Genomic DNA, 23826 nt, shown 5'->3' on the forward strand with positions numbered 1-23826 from the left:
GTTGACTAAGCAGATATACAAGGAGAGTGTGGAGGGAAAGGTCGGAGTGGGAAGACCTAGACGAACGTATCTTGATCAAATTAAGGACGTCCTGGTAAAGGGTCAGGTCAAAAGTACCCGAAACCGCCGAGCTTGTATGAAGAGAGTTATGAATGTGGACGAAGCGAAAGAAGTATGCAGAGATCGTGGCAAGTGGAAAGAGGTAGTCTCTGCCTACCCCTCCGGGAAAGAGGCGTGATTTTATGTATGTATGTATGTAATAAAAAGAGAAATGAAAGAGTGGGCAAAGCGAGATAGATATACTCGTATGCAGTGGAAAGTGAAATCTTTTCTATTTAGAAGAAAGACTTTTGATAATTCTTATAGCGCACAGATTGTAAATCACATGGCATGATGATGAGAAATGAACTTTCTCTGATTTGCCCGAATTTTGGATGTTTATCTTATTATTATAAAATATAATATACCTTATAGTATTATAACTATAGTAGTAAATCTTATTATACAATATAGTATAGTTAAGTTAGTGTCTCGTTAAACAAGTCTCGAACTCACTTTCGAGGCTAGCTCAATCTGTGTTATATATATTTATTTAGGATAGGTAACCGAGATTAAAGACGAACAAGTACAAAGCAGCATCCACAATGCAAACTTCACTCAAAAGTTACAAATTTAAAAAAAGAAACAAATCTCTCAACAACTTTATTCCACTTGTGGCGTTGGGCATAAATCCACGTGGATAAGATCGGTCTCTTTATCAATCGACTCGTATATAAATTAAATTAATCTCCGAGAGCAATCTGGTGACGTGAATCGTTAATTGGGATCGCATGATTAGTCACAATAAGAATTCGCGATCGATTTGTGATCGAGAACGCTTTGAGTATGTTGTTGGTGATCCTGGGAACTTTGACCTCTTAAAGGATGCATGCATGCATGCAATTAATACATACCTACATACATACATATAGTCAAATCAACAATCAACATAAAGCCAACAATCTCGAAAAGACTGGAAGGCCACTATCAGCTGTATGGTTTAATGATGGAATTGATATAGAGATAGTAACAGGTTGCTAGCTCATCTCCTAAAAGAATCCGAATTTTATAGAATAGATTTATTTTCAAAATTGGATACAAGGTATCACTTATTGACGTCACATCACTAAAATCCAATTATAACCACTACCGCTTCCAAAGCGCATGTGTAGAAGAAGCGACGGAACAAAATACACTGCAGCATTTTCATTATAGTATTTCCCTTAGTCGCCTTTTACGACATCCATGTGAAAGTGATGGAGTAGTACCTATTCTATTCTTAAGTATCGGGAACCACACGACACGTAAACATATATTTATTTACTATACCTCAATGTGTACTGTTAAATTCACACACCCAAGTAACATTTAGGATAGGATCGTGGTTTGTGGGTCACAGTGCATGGCGATGGCATCGTATCTACTAACATGATCTAACTAATGATCGGCTGAACCTGCGCTCGCGCATATCGGGGAATCGCACGCCACTAAAAACTTAAATAAACTTTTAAGGCAACTGTAATAATTAAAATTATATATACATACTTACATATATATATAATCACGTCTATATCACTTGCGATATATCTATCTGTGCCCGCGACTTCGTCTGCGTGGAAAAAAATATTTTTGGGCATCATTGAAGCCCTCAAGGATGAATAATTGTCCCCTTTTTTTTCATATTTTTCATTATTCCTTCGCTCCTAAAAGTTGCAGTGTGATTTAACATAGCCTAATGCCTTCCTTGATAAATGGTCTCTTCAACACAAAAAGAATTTTTCAATTCGAACCAGTAGTTCATGGGATTAGCGCGTTCAAACAATCAAATAAACAAACCCTTCAGCTTTATAATATTAGTAAAGATAATACCTTCATATAAAGTCAGAGGGTGTGTCCGCGTAAAACATATGTTATTAAAGAAAAAGCAATTTTGAAGATTAAAGTTACAGATTTTGTAAAAACTTGCTTAAGAAAATCCAATCTACAGTCAACAGTGCTTTGAACATAACACTCTTTTTAGGCGTTACCACAGTCGGGCAAAAAAAAATACTTGTCACTATATGTGTACTTATAGTGCCGTGTGGTTCCCGGCACCAACACAAAAAAGAATAGGACCACTCCAGCTCTTTTCCATGGATGTCGTAAAAGGCGACTAAGGGATAGGCTTAGAAACTTGGGATTCTGTTTTAGGCGTTGGGTTAGCAACCTGTCACTATTTGAATCTCAATTCTATCATTAAGCCAAATAGCTGAACGTGGCCATTCAGCCTTTTTAGGACTGTTGGCTCTGTCTACCCCGCAAGGGATATAGACGTGACCATATGTATGTATGTATGTATGTGTACTTATATGATAACGTATAATATGATAACAACTTTATCAGGATGTAGATAGCTACCGATCGCACTGATAAGGCTTATCAAATGTGTTATAATTGTATTTTTTTTTTACAAGTAACATATTTCATGATTGCTCACTGTATGTATGTAACAAGTTGTTATTTCTTATTACATTATATGATAAAGTTGTTTTCATACATACATATAATCACGTCTTTATTCCTTACGGGGTTAACAGAGCCAACAATCTTGCAAGGACTGAAAGGCCACTGAATAGAGATTCAAATAGGGATAGGTTGCTGGACTACCGCCCAAAAGAAGAATCCCAAGTTTATAAGCCAATCCCTTAGCCGCCTTTTACGGCATCCATAGGAAAGAGATGGAGTCGTCTTATTCTTATTTATATTAGTGCCGTACACCACACGGCAATTATAAAAAAATATAAATTCCCTTCAATACCATCTCTATCATTTCACAGCGTGCTAAAGTGATAACTCTTCCGCAAAATTATACTAAACTTGATCGGTCAATAACCCCCATTACCACGTGACTTAACCATGTCACCGATAAAGGTGTTCGGTTATGATGTGATGTAAACTTCAAATGTTATTAAAATTATGAGTTCATTACTGAATTTTTTTTATCAAGATTATGTCATTTGAAAACATAACTTGTAACCACTTAATGTACAAATAATTATGTATTATCACTTGAATTGTTGATCTACTTTGCAGAACTGTTATCAGTTTGTTACCACAAGCTTACATTCTCGTACATACCAAGAAACATATAATCACGTCTATATCCCTTACGGGGTAGGCAGAGCCAACAGTCTTGAAAAGACCGAAGGCCACGTACAGCTTAATAACGAAATTGAGATTTAAATAATGACAGGTTGCTAGCCCAACGTCCACAATACAATCTCGAGTTAGTTTATTAACCAATCCCTTAGTCGCTTATTACGACATCCATGGGAAACATATGCTTTGTTCTGAAATGAGGAATTGATATCTCAAAAACCGGATTGAAGCCAATATAACCCAATGTTTTATTTGACAAACCCATCGCCAAAAGTACCTCCTAAATGCATTTATACATTGGTACATACAAACACATACAAAAATCACGGCTTTTACCCGGAATTATTTTTTTTTTTAAATGCATTATATGTAGTTATATTTTATGTATGATTGCCTTTACAAACCCTGAATAAATGACAACATTTCATATTTTTCCCATCCCAGCAGGGCATGATGAGAAACGAACTTTCATTTCTTGGTCTTGGATGTTTATCTATAATAATATATTATTGACTTATTATCACATGTTAAAAATTTAAGTATTTATTATATAAAATTGTATGCGTTTGTATCTAACACAAGTATCGAACTTACTTCGAGGCTAACTCAATCTGTGTACGAGTAATCTCTCTCGTTTATACTTATTTACATAAGTATTATAAGTATTCATTTACATCTTATGACTATCGGCTCTGTCTTCCTTATATGGTATAAAGACGTGATATATATGAAAAGTATAAATTATCATTTGGAAAACTCTCAACCATAAGTCATTAAATTTTAGTACCACGGATAATTGAATGATTCTCGCACTCGGCTCCAATGCAAGAATTATAAATCTCGCGAAGATAAACAGGTTTATCTAAATAGATATCTAGGAATCATCGATCAAGCCGAATATCGACAAATCCAGCCGGCTGACGCGATTATACGAGCGATACCGATCAAATTACATGCATGTTGGATGTTTTGTATGGATTACTGGGTACAGGCGGGTAGAAAAATGTTACAATCAATTCTTTGCTGCAATTGATAACGTTTCAGTGAGGTAATCGCTTTTGAAAGAGGATCGCGTTAATTTTTTATCAATGTAAATACTTTTTAGAATATGCATAGAGATCTTCCATTGATGTCGTAAAAGGCGACTAAGGGAAAGGCTAATAAAACTGGAATTCTTCTTGTAGGCGATGGACTAGCAAACTGACACTATTTGAATCTCAATTCCATCATAAAGCCATCCAGCTTTCAGTTTTTCAAGTCTATCTACCCCGCAAGATATATAGACGCGACTATATGTATGTATGGTTACGCTATTAATACTTTTATCGAACTGGTACGCAATCATACATATAAAATAGAAACAGCCACCTTGATTTTCTAAATGGTTTTTTTTTTCAGTTTGAACGTCTCAAAAGAAATTTGTACGTACCTGTACAATATAATACTTTATCTATTTACTTATCAATAGATCTATATCGCCTAAACCTAGCGATTTTAATCCACATCGATAACCTTATCCTACCGTTTGATTAAATATTTATCAAGATAAAAATGTATTTAGTGGTTTTTACCTTCTAATTAAAAATAAACATAAATCAATAAACATTTTATTTCCACATTTGAAGAAAAATAGTCTTTTCAATGGAATATTTGAATTCTACGCAGTACATAATATTACATTACGGGGTAGACAGAGCCAAAAGTAAAGAAAGTAAAAATTACATAAATAATAAAAATCTTAAAGAAAAGGGAAATATTTTTGTGCCATTAAAATATATAGGTAAGTAACGTGTCTTTGCAATGAATTTAGAATCACTCTATCTATTTCCCATGGATGTCGTAAAAGGTGACAATTAGGGATAAGCTAATACACTTTGGATTCTGCTTTTAGGGATAGGCTAGCAACCTTTCGCTATTTAAATCTAAATTCTTGCAAGTTATGCAACTGAACGTGGCCTTTCAGTCTGCGAGACTGTAGGATCTGTCTACCCCATAAGGAATAAAGACGTGATTATATGTATTTGTATGTAATGTTTTTTCTTAGAATTTGCTATAAATAACTAGTGTATGTTTAAGTTTACTCAAAAAAAAAAAAAGGTCGCGTTGAGCTGTAAAGTTTATTAACAGATTGTCTGCAATCCCAAATTAATAATAATTTATCAAGTATCTCCCATTGGCGTGATACATGTATATAGATTTATTACTATAGATTACCAAAAAGTCGTGATAAAACAAAATATAGAGGCGAACCAGCTACTCTAAGGTTCTAAGGCTAACAACTAATCCACTGGATCGCGAAGGCAGTTCAACCGGTAATCACGAGAAGCCTTAACATTCAGATATCATCTAAGATTGCTTTTTGTATACAAACACCAAACATGCATAGTTTTTTTTCTTATCGACAGATGCCGTGGTAGATTTGTATGAGTTATGAGTACCATAATTCTGTAGTAAGATAACTTATCGCCTATCAACAATTAGTTGTAACTAGTTTTAGCCTAAAGGGTGAGAAAGCGCTGTGAGAAATCCCGCACTGCTAGATTCTCCGAGTATACTCGTAGGGTCTTAAACGAGAGTCTAGAGGTAACCGGGAACATACATACATATAATCACGTCTATATCCCCTGCGAGGTAGACCGAGCTGAGCGAAAAGTCTTGAAAAGATTGATAGGCCACGTTTAGCTGTTTGGCTTAATGATAGAATTGAGATTCAAACAGTAACAGGTTGCTGGCCAATCGCCTAAAAGAGAATCCCAAGTTCGTAAGCCTATCCCTTAGTCGCCTTTTACAGCATCCATTGAAAAGAGATGGAGCGGTCCTATTCTTTTTTGTTTTGGTGCCGGGAACCACACAGCACAGTTTATCTATCCAAAAATACTCTATGATGAGTGATATAATTTTAGAATTGACCCATAAACGGTCACTGCGCATGTACTTTAACTGAATAAGGATACAACGATGAATTTCCTTTAATATTTGTGATCTGAAATTCCAGTGCAGAGGTAATTTAATTATTAATCCGAGAAGTTGTTATGCTGCTATAGAAATCTGACTAATTATTAAAATTTAATGACTGTTACAGTGAAATAACGGGACTTACACCTATAAGTGTATATATATAATAATCACGTCTATATCCCTAGCGGGGTAGACGGAGCCAACAGTCTTGAAAAGGCTGAAAGATTCAGCTTAATAGCTTAATAATGGAATTGACATTCAAATAGTGACGGGTTGCTAGCCCATCGCCTTAAACACGACTTTCAAGTTTATTAAACTATCCTTAGTTGCCTTTTACGACATCTAAGCGAAATATATGAAGTGATCCTATTATTAAGTGCCAGAGCATACTGCATATATATAGGTATATGTGTCACCCAAAATAATATACAGAGACGGAAAAGTTCTTTGAATTATCCTACTAAATAAATGCGATAGTTTGTATGTCAGGATGTCAGTTTGGATGTTTGTTATTCTTTCACGCAAAACTACTGAACTGATTACAATGAAATTTGGTATGTAGGTATCTGAAGACCCAGAATAACATAAAGCCTTCTTTTTATCCCGGAGTTCCAGCGGGATTGAAAGGGTTTCCATGCGGACGAAGTCGCGGGCGGCCTCTAGTACTAAAATAAACTTATAGGATTTTGTTTTCATTTAACTATCTTTGTAATGAGTGATAACTAAACGATAAATAACTTTAATAGCTATTAGATAAATCTAAATGTCTCGTCTCAAAAATCGGCAACATCGTTAAACAGAAATATCCCTTTACATCTATTGTTTAACTCTTCAAAAGGATGACCTTTCAAATGCTCCCTAGCAATGGCTATTTATGACCATATTGTGCGGTTGGGGTGTCAACCCTCAGATTTTTAACCCTTAGTTCCCACGGGCGGCGCGTGCCACATATCGACTTTGACTGCGAGAGAACTATTTTGTATTGACTCAATGAAAATCGGTCTAGTTTTTTGTGTTGACATTCCATTATAAAGGGAACCAGTTTTGCAAAAAGCTGTCGTAGAGTTGTAAAGAATAAAATTAAATAAGAAACGGTTAGTATTAGTATACAAAACAAACATTTTACAGTGCAATTTGTTACCGCTTCTTCTGCACTGACGCTTTGGAAGCGGTAGTAAACTTAATTTTTAAGTAATTTTTTGACGTCAACAAATGTTGTGATACCAAAAGATATGACAATTATTAAGTGATATAAAGTGTCCAATAATAATGAATAAAATTATTGAATTTCAAAAAAGAAAAACAAACATTTCATTTTTCTATAAAATTTCCTTCCTTTATTCTTACTGTTGTATATTTTAACAAATAAAATTGGTTAATTGCATAATTAGTTTTATTTCAAGACATGATTGACAAATTTATAACATAAGACAAAAACACAAAGAATAAATCGTAAGAGCACTATGAAATATTTATACAATACTCACCACTCCGGGGAGGAGTCCGGGGTATGCCTTTGACCATGGATCCCGGATTGGGTGACTCAGCTTTTAACACGAAGCGACTCCCGTCTGACCTCCGCAACCTTTGCAGGTAAACCTAAACCGTATCGGATCGATCATGGTTACACATCCAGTTGCCTGAATGTGCAGGATTTCTCACGATGTTTTCCCTCGTAAGAGCACCGGTTAGTATTCAAACTAATGTAAATAACTTTGAATAGTCATTGGTACATGGCCGGGTTGGGATTCGAACCTGTGCCTTTTTGTGCTACAAGCATTTTAACCGGGCACCTTACCGATTCGACCACAAACACTATCTCAGATCATTTTTCTTTATAATTTTCAATAAGTAATTTACGAGTAAACATTTAATTTTTTTTATAATAGTCAACAATAGATAATGACATTAATTTGTAGGGCTGTTGATGATGACTGTTGACTCTGTCTCCCCGCAGACGATATAGACGTGATTATACGTTATGTTATTCGATAATACGACAGACATAGGTATGCCATTGTCAATATTACATCTGTAACTACTTAGCTTCGTATAATTCAGGTGTGTCATAATAAAAATCAAAACAAAGGCGCGCGCGCAGCCCTCCGAAACCAGGGAAAGCTTAACTTGCGCAAACGCACAATGCGTCGCGTCATTTGCGTACAAACAAGCCGCCTTCCTTTGATGCCGGCTTATCGAGGGTTTGTCTGTAAGTTACCAAATGTACAGTGTACTGCTTGTAATGGTAGGTAAGTACCCTTGTACACAAGACGACGAAGACTCACATACATATACATACATAAAATCACGCCTCTTTCCCGGATGGGTAGGCAGAGACTAACTACCTCTTTCCACTTGCCACGATCTCTGCATACTTCTTTCGCTTCATCCACATTCGTAACTCTCTTCATGCAAGCTCGGCGGTTTCGGGTACTTTTGACCTGACCCTTTACCAGGACGTCCTTAATTTGATCAAGATACGTTCGTCTAGGTCTTCCCACTCTGACCTTTATGTTATTTAAGACTTACATATCAAAAGGAGTATACCGTGCCGTGTGTGGTTCCCGATACCAATCGAAAATAGAATCAGGATACTCCATCTCTTTCCCGTGGATGTCGAAAAGGCGAAGAAGGGATATAATAAAGTTAGGATACTTCTTTTACGCGATGGGCTAGCAACCTGTCACTATTTGAATCTCAATTCTATAATTTAGCCAAACAGCTAAACGTGGTTTTTCAGTCTTTTCAAGACTATTGGCTATGCCTTCCCCATAAGGGATATAGACGTGATTATATGTATTTATGTAGCTATTATAAAGACGTATAAGAAATTGAGTGTTGTATGGTTCCCATTACTTTAGGAACATTCCACGTCTTTCCCATTGCTACATATATATATACACTTAATACACTTTGGATTCTACTAAAAGGCGTTGGGCTAGTAACCTGTCGTTATTTGAATCTCAATTCCTTCTGAAGCCTTACAGGTGAAACAGCCTAAAAGAAATATACCCAGTTGTCTTTCAAGTGTTCATTTTTCAACGCAGGAGTAGTCTTAAATGTAAAAATTTAAAGATTAAAATAAAAAAGTAATAATTTTTGTTTCCAATTTTCTACAATTTTTAGTCTTTTTTTAACTGCCGCAGACGCAGTTTTTTGAAGCCGATTATATGGCTTGAAATGACAGGCTTTAGTCATATCTTCCTTCTCTATCTAACTTTGAGGTTAATCAAGAAAATAGAAAGAGAGAAAATATAACACATTATTATGCCTTGTCCATGTTGAATAAGTAGCAGATGCCGTGTACAAACGCCCTTAAATTCTCCATTCTGCAGCTTTGAATACGATAATATTTCATTTGAGGTAAATTGTGTCGTTGTCATCAGATCTTTTTCTTGTTTGTAGCTACCACTGAGCACAGCCGCCCAGGGCCAGTCTATTTATTGCTCTGTGTACCTAAATTTAAAATTTAATTATTTATTAATTAAATTATTTATTAATTAAATTTTATTATCCATTTTTAGAATAATATGTACGTACTTAGCCCTAGTCCATCCTAATATAGTACATAAGTACATATTACTCACGTCTATATTCCTCGCGGCGTAGACAGAGGCCAATAGTCTTGAAAAGACTGAAAGGCCACGCTCAGCCTGACTGTATGTATGTAATCAAGGATTCTCATATATTTTTATTTACAAGATTGTATAAACATGATAAAAATATTGGAAGCACAGGTCAGATGCTGACCGAAATTTATCTTATACTTCGGTGCCTGATAACAAGATATTACGTCTCAATTTCGTGGCGGGCGGTACATACCACATCGTAGGGTATATCAACAAATATCTTCGATACATTTAATTAGTCTGAACAAACAGCGTTTATAAAAACAATGATAATCAAATCTGTTTACACGTCACCGTATCAGGTCAAATAAATGATATAATATCGTTAACCCTACTCGATAAGTTCACTTTCTAGAGAAATTTCACACTTATTACAATGGAAAGTGTTATTGTTTTACAATGATATGATATGACGAGCTGATATATAGCTAGGTAAAACCTAGGAAAGATCATAATTGTGTTATTTTTCTTGTGTCTTAATAAGTATTCTAGTAGGTGGGGCGTTATCTGCAACTGCGTTCAAATTTAACCTTAAATGTTTTTCCAGATAAAAAAAATATTGTAGCATTTTACTTCATAAATAATAATTTTACTCATTCTTTAAATATTCTTGATGAAATCTGATAGATTTATGGATGCAAAGACCGCATTTTTTTATAAGAAATGATGACCTAATAATCATAATTGAGTGACCGGGTAAGAAACAGCATAATAAGGGAATGTTGTGATGTGAAAGAATATGTAATAATAGAAGAGAGTATGTTAAGATGGATTGTTCATGTGGAGAGGATGAATGAAGGCAGGTTGACTAAGCAGATACACAAGGAGAGTGTGGAGGTAAAGGTCGGAGTGGGAAGGCCTAGACGAACGTATCTTGATCAAATTAAGGACGTCCTGGCAAAAGGTCACGTCAAGAGCCGGTACCTAGCGGTTTGCATGAAGTATGAAGTAGTAAGTAACTGCCACACTGCACAAAACCCTCTTCATGGGTTATGAATGTAGATGAAGCGAAAAAAGTATGCAGATATCGTGCAAATATGTAGTCTCTGCCTACCCCTCCGGGAAAAAGGCGTGATTTTATTTACATATGTAATCAAACGAAATTATATTTAGGCATCAAATAAAGTTGAGCATTCACAATACTCGTAGTAGCTTTGGGTAACAAAATATCCAAAAAAAAAATGATACATGTAATAATAGTAAAAAAAAAAAACAAAACACCTGCTTGCCAAAAAAAGTGTCATCTGAAAAGATGACAAAAGCAATATTCCTACTAAATTCATTGCATTTTGTATAACTTACCATCAGTTATACTATAGTAATATAGAAATGGAGTATTATCAAAAGCTGTTCAGCTTGGGCATCTTTTGATGAGGTATAAAAATCGAAGATCTGGATCTCCCGATGCAGCATCACGATGTTCAAGCTGAACTTTAAGAATTACAGAAATTACACCTAAACAAAAATCGTTCACCCACCCGAACGAAGTTGTGGGTAGGAGGTAGCATTGAATTTGTTTATTTTTGCAGGTAGTGCTAATTTAGGTATGTTTTTATTGTAGGTTGTGTAAAATGTAGCTTATTTTAGCAGCGGGTTATTTTTTTTACTACGCTTTTATTAGTTACAAGCTAGATTTTATATTTTTTTTTATATATATAAAAAAACAGTATGTGAGAAACAGTAGGTATATGAGAGAGAGAAGAAAAATTCTAATGATAAAAGACAGTAATCAAACTTAAAATCTTAAACCTGAGTTAATTAACCAGTTATTTCAATAACAATTAACGTTGAACAGCAACTGATAACGGTTATACGTTACGTTATCTCGCGCCGCTGATAAACAAACAATCGAAGAATATTAATAGATAGCAGTTTAACGAACTCAGACGCACTTTGATTTGACAAATAAAAATCTTCTAAACCTTAGTTTTACTTAATATAGGATTCCGTGGACATTCTAGAATAGAAGACCCCATATATCTTTCCCATGAATGTCGTAAAAGGCGACAAAGGTGTGAGCTTTTGAACTTGGTAATCCTCTTATAGGCGATGGGCTAGCAACCTGTCCCTATTTGAATCTAAATTCCTTCATAAATCTAAACAGCTGAACGTGATCCTACAGGCTTTTCAAGACTACTATCTCTCTACCCCGCAAGGGATATAGACGTGACTTTATGTATGTATTTCATGTAGACAACTAAGTAGTTTAAAATTGCTATAATAAATGCTCTGACACATGAATACATATAACTATGTGGGCAGCGATGCTGATAACGGGTTTGTTCAGATAAAACTATCATATATAGTACAGATTATGCCACAATTAAATATGTATATTATCAAATAATGATAACTAAATAGCGAAACATACATGTGTAAGTGTGTATCAGATAATGCTTAACATTTAAATGAACGAGAATGAATTTTAAAATTATGTTTTTTATTCGGCTAGTTATTATTGTTTATTTATTTTTCGTATATACAGCGCAGGTAGTGATACAATAAGACCACTATATTTCTTTCTAATAAGTAAGGGAAAAGATACTTATAAATAAATATTTTATTATATTAAGTCTGTCTGAGATGGCAATATTTACAAATTTTCCTCTTACAATTGTTTAACAAAATTGTTTTTCAAAAATTATTAAAAAAGAATAACACCACTCCATCTCTTTTCCATGGAAGTTTCCATGATATAGGCTTATGTACTTGGGATTCCTCTTTCAGGCGATGAGCTAGCAACCTGTCACTATTTAAAACTCAATTCTATTATTAAGCCAAACAGCTGAACGTGACCTTTCAGTCGTTTGATGACTGTTGGCCCTGTCTACCCCGCAAGGGATATAGACGTGATTATATGCTATGTTAAATTATTAACCGTTGATTACGTCCTAAAATAAAATGCATTGTTTTGATATAATTTTATACAAACATTTTAAGAGGGATTTTATTTATTACCTTTATCATGTTTTATTGAGCTTTGTCAGGCTTATCAGTAAATTTTTAGGCAGAATAAATACTGTTAGTGGTAGAATTAGACAAGAGAAAACTAGTTTAAAGACAAACAAAAAAGAAATGTACGTATACTAAACTTAAAGAAAATTTGAAAATGGAATTATTAATAATCCATTAGGTAAGCCTACCTAATGGATTATTAATAATTATTATCTTTACATAGCAGTTGTCATATATTTTGAATAATTTATCACCTGTCCTTATGCCTCGCAGTTTTCTCCACGGGCCTAATATATAATTATTAACGTTTTGAAGTTATTAGAAAAGTTATTCAGACGATCTTATACTTTTGACATATTTATAAGTTCAAACACAACTTAACCTATAAAGAATTTAGAAATATAAACAATCAAAAACATATCGTGCCGTACCACAGTTCCAGGCACCAATAGAAAAAAGAAAATGACCACCATCTCTTTCCCATTGATGAAGTAAAAGTCGACTAAGGGAAATGCTTCTAAACTTGTGATTCCTCTTTCAGGCGATGAGCTAGCAACCTGTATCTATTTGAATCTCGATTCTATAATTAAGCCAAACAGCTGAACTTCGCCTATCAGTCTTTTCAAGGCTCTGTCTACCCCGCAAGGGATATAGTCACGTCTATATCCCTTGCGGGGTAGACAGAATGTATGGTAAGCAAATATGCAAAAACATAACAATTTCCAAACAAAAATTCCACTGTAGAAAAAACATCAACGCGCAACACAAGTTGAGTCATACTTCAACTAAGTATATAAACTTGCAAAAAACTTTCAAAGCTAATACTACGTTAAAGTTTCAACATCAAAACGTTAACACAAACTCACGTTTCAGAGGTTTCGGGTTGCTCTGTTTCCTTCGTGACATGACCTAACTCTTTTCCAACATGGCACTACACTTCACGACACGAGAACTTTGCGGACGGGAGCGACACGTCCGTCCCTCGGCGGCGCCAAGTGCGGACTAAAGGCGTAACTAACACCATTCGGAGGCGAGGCAGCCGAGGCCCCGCCCCCTTCGTAGACCCCCTCCCGCGTAGCTCGTAGAGGCGTAGGAGTTTTCAAGTTTCGTAGCACTGAAAAGGAGTCTTATTATAGTACATTTCTTTTGGGCACTGAAAAGGTAAACAGTCTTGATGCGTTGTTTTGTTGAGATAGAGGTACATTTTTAAATTAATTTATAGACATGACAAGGTACGAGTACTAAAGCAAATTACATACATACATACATATGATCACGTCTTTATCCCTTACGGGGTAGACAGAGCCAACAGTCTTGAAAAGACTGATAGGCCACGTTCAGCTGTTTGGCTTAATGATAGAATTGACATTCAAATAGTGACGGGTTGTTGCCCATCGCCTAAAAGTAGAATCCCAAGTTAATAAGCCTATCCTTTAGTCGCCTTTTACGACATCCATGGGAACGAGATGGAGTGGTCCTATTCTTTTTTTTATTGGTGCCGGGAACTACACGGCCAATTACATACTTAATAAATTTTCTGATTAATTATTTTTGCAATATCCCATAATATATCTCAGTAACTAGCTGTGCAACTTCGTCCGCGTGGAATAATTATTTTGGGCATCATTCACGCCCTCAAGGATGAATAATTTTCCGCGGTTTTTTCAAATCTTCCATTATTTTTCCTTTTAGTTGCAGCGTGATATTACCTATATAGCCTAAAGCCTTCCTCGATAAATGGTATATTCAACGCAAAAATTATTCCTCAATTCAAACTTCTTGAGATTAGCGCGTTGAAACAAACAAACAAACTCTTCAGCTTTATAATATTAAATATAAGATGTAACATTAAAAAAAATTTACTTCATTACCTACAGTGTTTAATTTTAGTATTATTGAAAAGTGGTTCTGTTTTAAATAAATCTTCTTGTTTCTCCTGGGAATTGTCCAGGTTGCATCTTCACCACTCTGGAGATGAGCCCAGGGTAAGTATGCCTTTGACAATGGATTCTGGATGAGTCAGGTTTATACACGAACGACACCCATGTGCCGTGTGGTTTCCGGCACCAATACAAAAAAGAACAGGACCACTCCATCTCTTTCCCATGGATGTCGAAAAAGGCGACTAAGGGATAGGCTTACAAACTTGGGATTCTTTTTTAGGCGATGGCCTAGCAACCTGTCACTATTTGAATCTTAATTCTATCACTAAGCCAAATAGCTGAACGTGGCCATTCAGTCTTTTCAAGACTATTGGCTCTGTCTACCCCGCAAGGGACATAGACGTGACCATATGTATGTATGTATGTAAGCGACACCCATCTTACCTCCGCAACCTTTTCAGGGGAACATAACCCGTATTGGATCTATCATGATTACACGCTGAATGTCTAGGTTTACTCACAATGTTTTCCCTCACCGTAAGAGCATCGGTTAGTATTCAAACTAATGTCTGTCCATAACTTCGAATGTAGTCATTGGTACATGGCTGAGGTGGGATTTGAACCTGTGCCTTTATAAGCAACACGCGTTTTAACCGTTACCGATGCTGCAGTGCAGTTTGTTACCGCTTCTTCCGCGCTGACGCCTTGGAAGCGGCAGTAAACTTAGTTTTAAGTAATTTAGGTATTTGACGTCAACCAATGTTGTGAAACCAGAAGATTTGACAATTATTAAGCGATATGAAGTATCCTACAATAAAGAAAAAAAAATTAATTTGAGTTTGAATTGACCACCGTTTTTTTTATCTAGATAATTGCTTAATTTAGAAATTATTGCCACTCAAGTATAGCTAAAATGACCTATTACTTTAGAATAGGACGACTACATTACTATCCCAAGGATGTCGTAAAATGCGACTAAGGGAAAAAGCACATTAAATCTAATGAAGAGTTTACCATCCAATATGGGTTAGGTTCATCGCAAAGATTCAAGTCATTGTAAAAACCTGACTAACTCAATCCAAAGATATGGTCAAAATGCCCATTTTTGGAAACGTTAGGATATACATACATATACATATGGTCACGTCTATATCCCTTACGGGGTAGACAGAGCCAACAGTCTTGCAATGACTTAATGGCCACGTTCAGCTTTTTGGCTTAATGATAGAATTGAGATTCAAATAGTGGCAGGTTGCTAACCCATCGCCTAAAAAAGAATCCCAAGTTTGTTTGTTTTTGTGAATTTCAAGTTTTCAGAAGCGAAGAAACGTTCATCATAGAATTCAGATTTCTGAATCTGAATTCTGTACTAACAGTTTGCTAGCCCTTAGCAAAAGAAGAATCCTAACGACTTTTATGTAATCCATGGGAAAGAAATAGAATAGTTCTATTCTTAAGAACCTGGAACCACCCGGCACAAGTAAGTTTGAAAAAGATGCGAAACCTTCGTGTTATGTGTATTAATTTAGCATGCGAGTAAGTATTATGGACATTTATTGGAAAAGTTCCGATATCAGTTTATTTCTTTTTGATTTCAACTTTTATTTTTTTATTTTAAAAGCATTCGTTATCAAAATATTATATACCTTTAGGCTTACAAATTTAAACCTATAGGATTCTTTTTTAGGCGATGTGCTAGCAACCTGTCACTATTTGAATCTTAATTCTATCATTAAGCCAAATAGCTGAACGTGGCCATTCAGTCTTTTAAAGACTTTTGGCTCTGTCTACCCCGCAAGGGACATAGACGTGACCATATGTATGTATGTATGTAAGCGACACCCATCTGACCTCCGCAACCTTAGCAGGGAAACATAACCCGTATTGGATCGATCATGATTACACGCTGAATGTCTAGGTTTACTCACGATGTTTACCCTCACCGTAAGAGCATCGGTTAGTATTCAAACTAATGTCGGTCAATAACTTCGAATATAGTCATTGGTACATGGCTGAGGTGGGATTTGAACCTGTGCCTTTATGCGCAACACGCGTTTAAACCGTTACCGATGCTGCAGTGCAGTTTGTGACCGCTTCTTCTGCACTGACGCCTTAGAAGCGGCGGTAAACTTAGTTTTAAGTAATTTATTTGACGTCAACCAATGTTGTGAAACCAAAAGATTTGACAATTATTAAGCGATATGATAGTATCCTATAATAATGAATAAGAATTTTGAATTTGAATTGACTACCGATTTGTTTTTCTAGATGTTTGCTTAATTAAAAAAATATTGCCTCTCATGTATAGCTTAAATGATGTGTTGCTCCTATTATTTTAGAATAGGACGATAACATTACTATGATGTCGTGAAATGCGACTAAGGGAAAAAGCACATTCATATCTAATGAAGCGTTTACCGTTCAATATGAGTTAGGTTCCCTCGAAAGATTGAGGAGTCAATGTAAAAACCTGAATCAATCCTCAATCAAAACTCAATCCAAAGTTATGGTCAAAATGCTCAACCGGGCTCATTTTTGGAAACGTTAGGATGTATGCATACATACATACATACATATAGTCACGTCTATATCCCTTAGGGGGTAGACAGAGCCAACAGTCTTGAAATTACTGAATGGCTACGTTCAGCTATTTGGCTTAATGATAGAATTGAGATTCAAATAGTGACAGGTTGCTAACCCATCGCCTAAAAAGAATCCCAAGTTCTTAAGCCTATCCCTTAGTCGCCTTTTACGACATCCATGGGAAAGAGATGGAGTGGTCCTATTCTTTTTATATTGGTGCCGGGAACCACACGGCACATATGGATGTATATACAATTATACATACATAAAACACGTCTATATGCCTTGCGGAGTAGACAGAGCCAACAGTTTTAAAAACTGATAGGAAACGTTCATCTGCTTGGGTGAATGATAGAATTCAGATTTCACAATCCGAATTTTGTACTAACAGGTTGCTAGCCCATAAAAAAAGAAGAATCCTAACGACTTTTATGTAATCCATGGGAAAGAGATAGAGTGGTCCTAGTCTTAAATACCTGGAACCACACGGCACCAGTAGTTTAAAAAGATGCGAAACCTTCGTGTTTTGCGTATTAATTTAGCGTGCGAGTATTATGTACATTTATTGGAAAAGTTCCGATATGAATTTATTTCTATTTTAATTTAACTTTTATTTTTTTTATTTTAAAAGCATTCTTTATCAAAATATTATATACCTTTATGCTTACAAATTGAAACCTATAGGATTCTTTTTTAGGCGATGGGCCAGCAACCTGTTACTATCTGAATCTCAATTCTATCATTAGGCCAAATAGCTGAACGTCGCCATTCAGTCTTTTCAAGACTGTTGGCTCTGTCTACCCCGCAAAGGATATAGACGTGTCCATATGTATGTATGTTCGTTATCAATTTTCAACATGTTAGCCTAGGTACTCAGACTTGAAATAGGTAATTTGGGAAATATTGTAAACCATTCATAAAAATCTCTGCTAGAGATAATTCCACTGGGCATTATCGTTTTGTCACACTTACCATGTTTCTGTGCCGTGTGGTTCCCGGCACCAAAAGAAAAAAATAATAGGACCACTCCATCTCTTCCCCGTGGATGTTGAAAAAAGCTACTAAGGGATGGATAACATAATAAATACTTTTTATCATGAGATTCTCATGGAAGCGCTACCCCGGGGTGTAACTAGTTAAGTTAATTAAGTCAAGTTAGTTTTTCTTCTTCTTCAGCCCATATTCATCCACTGCTGGATGTAGGCCTCTAGTAATGCACACCATTCTCCACGGTTTTGTGCTTTTCTCATCCACCTCCTTCCAGCAATCTTGACCAGATCAAGTTATTTATATATATGTATTTCTTTTTTAATAGATATGTTATGTTATGTGTAACAATATGGTTTGTAAGTATTTCACTTTAAATATTAGTCCATATTTTCTCCACACCTTCTCTTTTTACTCCAATGTTGCCTTCTTATTCCAAAATCTGTCGTGGTCACTTATATCTAAACAAAATTCCGTATTCTGAAAATAAGGAGAGGGTGGAGGGAACGGTCGGAGTGGGAAGGCCTAGACGAATGTATGTTGATCAAATTAAGGACGTCCTGGTAAAGGGTCAGGTCAAGAGTACCCGAAACCGCCGAGCTTGCATGAAGAGTTATGAATGTGGATGAAGCGAAGGAAGTATGCAGAGATCGTGGCAAGTGGAAAGATGTAGTCTCCGCCAACCCCTCCGGGAAAGAGGCGTGATTTTATGTATGTTTGTATGTAAAATTCCGTTCCTATATTCGCCTTTCATTTTTGTTATTTTTATACTTTTTACTTTATTTCATCTAGCCTGTGTTTATTTTAAAAAAAAATACATGAGCTTAATTATACTCACAACATTTTCTTAAACAGATCTTGTCAAAAATATAATTAGAAAATCTGTTGCCTCGACCTTCGGCTGTAGGCCTGCTCGTTATAAGACACACTTAAAAGAAATACTTAATTTATAACCAAACAGACTCTTAATGAGTGAGTTACAATAATTGTTTTTTTTTTAATATATAAATTTATATAAAAATCTTAATTATCAAAGTATGTTTAACGTTTACTACGTACTATTTTCTAGTGGAAACTTTATTGATTTATGTATTGTAATTATGTGAGTTAATGCCGTTGTATGTTTATTAAATAAATAAATAAATAATCATTAAAAGTAAAACTAAGTACAAATGTGCTACTTATTTCAAAAGAAATCTATTATGTACTTACAGCAGAGTAATTTTTTTAAGGTTTCAAAAGCGCAGGAATAGAAAAAGAGGCAGAAAATTTATGAAGGTAGGCAGACTTTTTCTACATACATCACTATATGCTTTGCGGGGTAGACAGAGCCAACAGTCCAAAATGACTCTTATAATGCGAAATAGATAGGTACTTAGATACAAAATAATGCTGACACCGATTTCAAGTTTTGACAAAATTAAAATATGGTTAAAAATCAAATCGATCAAATTTATTATACTATACTTTTATACAATATAATCATGCACGTAACATACCTTTATTTTATCTCTAACGTTTTATACCCGTATTATTTATGTAGATAATGCAACACGAAAGTTTAAAAGGTTTAAGTTTATAGACTTTTATTCTCATAAAGACATATTTTATATCACTTACGTAAGTACATGAGAACACAAAAAAAATTAGTTCGTTGTCACACTAATAAACGAAATATAATAGCAAAAGTTCAGTAAATTGACATAATGTGCTCGAACGATGATCGAATCGAACGAGGTAATATTTTTGATATCTTTTTAAAAAGTAAATACATTATATTTTATGTTCAATCATCTTTTAAAAATTAAAAATCTAAAAACAGTTAAACGTTTTTATTGCCATAATAAAAGGCGTATGTATGTTATATAAATGTATAATCATTTAAGTACAATTCTCAGAGCCAATAAGTGTTAACTGTGCTATATTATTATTAAATTTCCCGTAATGATACAAAATTCATAATTTTACGTATATATAAGTCACAAAAGTTTGATTCACTTAACATTTTGTGCACGAAGTAAAGTAGTGACATCTTTACAATTTTCAGTTACTTATCAAATGTAATGTTTCATGTAATTTGGTAATTTACAGCACTATCTCAGCCAACTCTGCTTCTATGCATATAGTTTTTAATTCAGATGGATAACACTAGATGGCGCTGACTTGCAAGAAATATAATAACAACATAATGACAATGTGTATGACATAATATAGGCAAGCAACATATTTATATTCTCACTAAATAGTATTATTTACCGTTTTTGATTTTTAATGTATGGCATATTACACACAAAAACAATATTTATATCTAAATATTTCAGTGCATATTGGCCCTAATATCCTCCACTTTTATCTTTTATTTCCAACTAAGTATTTTGCATTCACCTATATCATTATCATACAAAAACATATTTTATTTCTTACTTTTTACTTATTATAAATCTCCTTCCATTATGTCTATTATGTATAATTTTATCAACGTCCCCTAGATGGCGCTGTTGAAAACATTTCAATCCCACTACGCGCTACAGAGATTTTCTCGCGTATAGTTGGGTCACCCGACTAATTCTTTGGTCGTCACTCTGGTTTCCCTTCAAAACGCATAAATCTTTCGCCTTTTACTAAAGATTTCCGTGGAGGGGAACACTCAAATGAGTCTTATGAATTTTTGTTGGCTTTGCTTCGGCGAAGCCCTATAAAAACTTAAAAAACAAAACGATTAATTAGGTATTATGTTTATCTTAGCACATTGGGTCTATGTAAAATATCAACAATCATAAGATTCTAAGACTTAAGATGTGTGATATCCATTTTCTAAGTACCCTTGAGGTTTGAGGTTTAAAGACATTTATTCTCATCAAGACAAGTTGTCACTTACATGAGAACTTAAATTACTATTTACAATAATATTATAGATGTTCGTTCGTTGCCTTGAAACGGTTACATAATAAAATAAAAGTATACATATTTAAAAGTTAGATAAAAAAAATGAAATAAAAAAACAATAACAATAAACCACAACTACAAAGTTATTAAGCACAATAGCTCGTATACAATACCCTTTGAAATTAATAAAAAATCTATTTGAGTTACATAAAAAACAGGTTGCGTTGATGTCTTTTGTACTAATAACAATTCAAAATGTAATGAATGTTACTCACATCTGCGTGTTCCCAATTGCACCCTCCATAGAAGTGTTTCGAGGTACGCCTACTCATTCATAATAATGTGTGTGCTGCACATATATTTTTTTTGTTTGTTACCGCTTCTTCTGCACTGACGCCTTGGAAGCGGCAGTAAACTTAGTTTTTAAGTAATTTATTTGACGTCAACCAAGTTGTTAAACCATACGACAATTATTAAGCGATATAATAATATCCCGTGTGGATCCCGGCACCAATGTAAAAAGAATAGGACCACTCCATCCCTTTCCCATGGATGTCGTAAAAGGCGACTAAGGGATAGGCTTACAAACTTGGCATTCTTCTTTAGGCGATGGGCTAGCAACCTGTCACTATTTGAATCTCAATTCTATCAATAAGCCAAATAGCTGAACGTGGCCATTCAGTCTTTTCAAGACTGTTGGCTCTGTCTACCCCGCAAGGGATTTAGACGTGACCATATGTATGTATGTATATAATAATATCCTATAATAATGAATAAAAAATTTTGAATTTTTTAAGACAATTCCTGGAATTCGTAAGGACTGAGAAAATAGGCATTCACGTAATGCATTATTGGAACTTGCTTACGAGTAGTTACGCCTGTAAATAGATGGATAAATCTTTTATAAGTCAGGTCAAGAGTACCCGAAACCGCCGAGCTTGCATGACGAGAGTTATGAATGTGGATGAAGCGAAGGAAGTATGCAGAGATCGTGGAAAGATGTAGTCTCTGCCTACCTCTCCGCGAAAAAGTATATGATGCAGCCTTTGTCCTGATCCCTCTTTAAATGGTTCTTCTTAAAGAGACAGCTTACAAAATGGGTGGCGTGCGTTATAGTTACACGTATCGCCGCTAGATGGCACCACGTACTGAAACTAAAAACATAATTGGCGATATCAAGATTTTTTTGCAATAGATTGGGTTGATGGAGCAGTGCATATTTAGTTACTCTGGTTTCCCTTCAAAACGCATAAATCTTTCGCCTTTTACTAAAGATTTCCGTGGAGGGGAACACTCAAATGAGTCTTTGAAGTTTTTGAAAAGCTCTACTTCGGAAGAACTTATAATATCGTTTTTAAGTCATCATCTGCTGACTGCTTTAATTTTCAAGTGAAATACAAGGATATGTAAAAGGATAATACTTATTTATTTAAAATTCATGGCTATTTCATTGACATGACAATAAAACAATCCAAAAAAAAAAATTAATTTTTTTTTTCAGCAAATGCTCACGTACATGTTTTTTTTTTGGATTTTTTTATTTTCATATCAATTTAATAGCCATGAATTTTAAATAAATAAATTCTGTTCGGTGATTTGCTGTTCCCGTGAGATTTTTGGAAAATATTAAAGTAGTTGCCAAAATTCTCTCCGTCTATTAGTCTCGGCTGTAAGTCCGTGAAGGAAAAACAGCTGACACACAACATATCTATACTAATATTATAAAGCTGAAGAGTTTGTTTTGTTTGTTTGTTTGTTTGTTTGTTTGTTTGTTTGTTTGTTTAAACGCGCTAATCTCAGAAACTACTGAACCGATTTAAATAATTCTTTCACTGTTAGATAGTCTATTTATCGAGGAAGGCTATAGGCTACATTTTATCCCGGATTTCCTACGGGGAACGTCAACAATGCAGGTGAAAGTTGAATGAGTTGGCCATCTGCGAGCTTTCCACGCGAACGCTGCGCAAACCAACAAAGATATAGTAAAACAATGTGCTAAAGATGTGAAGTACTCATTTTTTGCCACAAAAAAGTCCGCGAGAGCATATATCTATCTCTTAAGGTTTACTTACAATAACCACTTTTATGTTCATTTTTTAAGATTATTTTTTCATTATAAACATAAGTTATTTTGAAACCAATTTTCTTTAATTCAGTATTAATCCTTATCCAAATAAATATGTTTATTACTTTCGGCTTTTCATGTAGACTAAAATTGCCATTTACAGTATATAAATCAGACGAATAGGTTTTGAGATATAATCGTTATAAGCAATTTGCAGCGAAACATTTAATACGGCGAACCAGCGTTCTTTCTAATACGCGTGACCGCCTGACCGCCTGAGGAGGATGTTTGCAAAAATAAATATGATGCCCAAAATAACTATTCCACGCGGACGAAGTCGCGGGCACAGCTAGTATATATACATAACTAGAGGACGCCCGGGAATTTGTCCGCGTGGAATCAATACCGCGGGAACTCCGGGATAAAAAGTAGCCTATATGTTATTCTGGGTCTTCAGCTACCTACATACCAAATTTCATCGTAATCGGTTCAGTAGTTTTTGCGTGAAAGAGTAACAAACATCCATACCGACATACTCTCAAACTGTCGTATTTATAACTAGAGGCCGCCCGCGACTTCGTCCGCATGGAAACCCTATCAATCCCGCGGGAACTCTGGGATAAAAAGTAGCCTATGTGTTATTCTGGGTCTTCAGCTACCTACATACCAAATTTCATGGTAATCGGTTCAGTAGTTTTTGCGT

At 35.0% G+C, this 23826-nt stretch overlaps 1 protein-coding gene and 2 non-coding genes across 3 annotated transcripts in view; 2 read left to right on the forward strand and 1 right to left on the reverse strand.

The window, feature by feature from the left end:
* The window catches only part of LOC106143193 (zinc finger protein ush), a 168498-nt gene extending 154783 nt beyond the window's left edge, over positions 1 to 13715 (reverse strand). Inside the window, exon 1 of the mRNA XM_013345215.2 lies at positions 13586 to 13715. Coding sequence (XP_013200669.1) covers positions 13586 to 13625 — 40 coding nt within the window. The 5' untranslated portion in view covers positions 13626 to 13715. The remainder of the gene's footprint in view (positions 1 to 13585) is intronic.
* Positions 13716 to 20749: 7034 nt separating this feature from the next.
* On the forward strand, positions 20750 to 20865 carry LOC132902410 (U5 spliceosomal RNA). The gene has a single exon (XR_009657121.1). It is a non-coding gene; the product is annotated as a U5 spliceosomal RNA (small nuclear RNA).
* Positions 20866 to 22282: 1417 nt separating this feature from the next.
* LOC132902411 (U5 spliceosomal RNA) lies at positions 22283 to 22400 on the forward strand. Its single transcript, XR_009657122.1, has one exon. It is a non-coding gene; the product is annotated as a U5 spliceosomal RNA (small nuclear RNA).
* The last annotated feature ends 1426 nt before the right edge of the window (positions 22401 to 23826 follow it).

The sequence above is a fragment of the Amyelois transitella genome, chromosome 2 (assembly GCF_032362555.1).
Source record: "Amyelois transitella isolate CPQ chromosome 2, ilAmyTran1.1, whole genome shotgun sequence".
NCBI lineage: Eukaryota > Metazoa > Arthropoda > Insecta > Lepidoptera > Pyralidae > Amyelois > Amyelois transitella.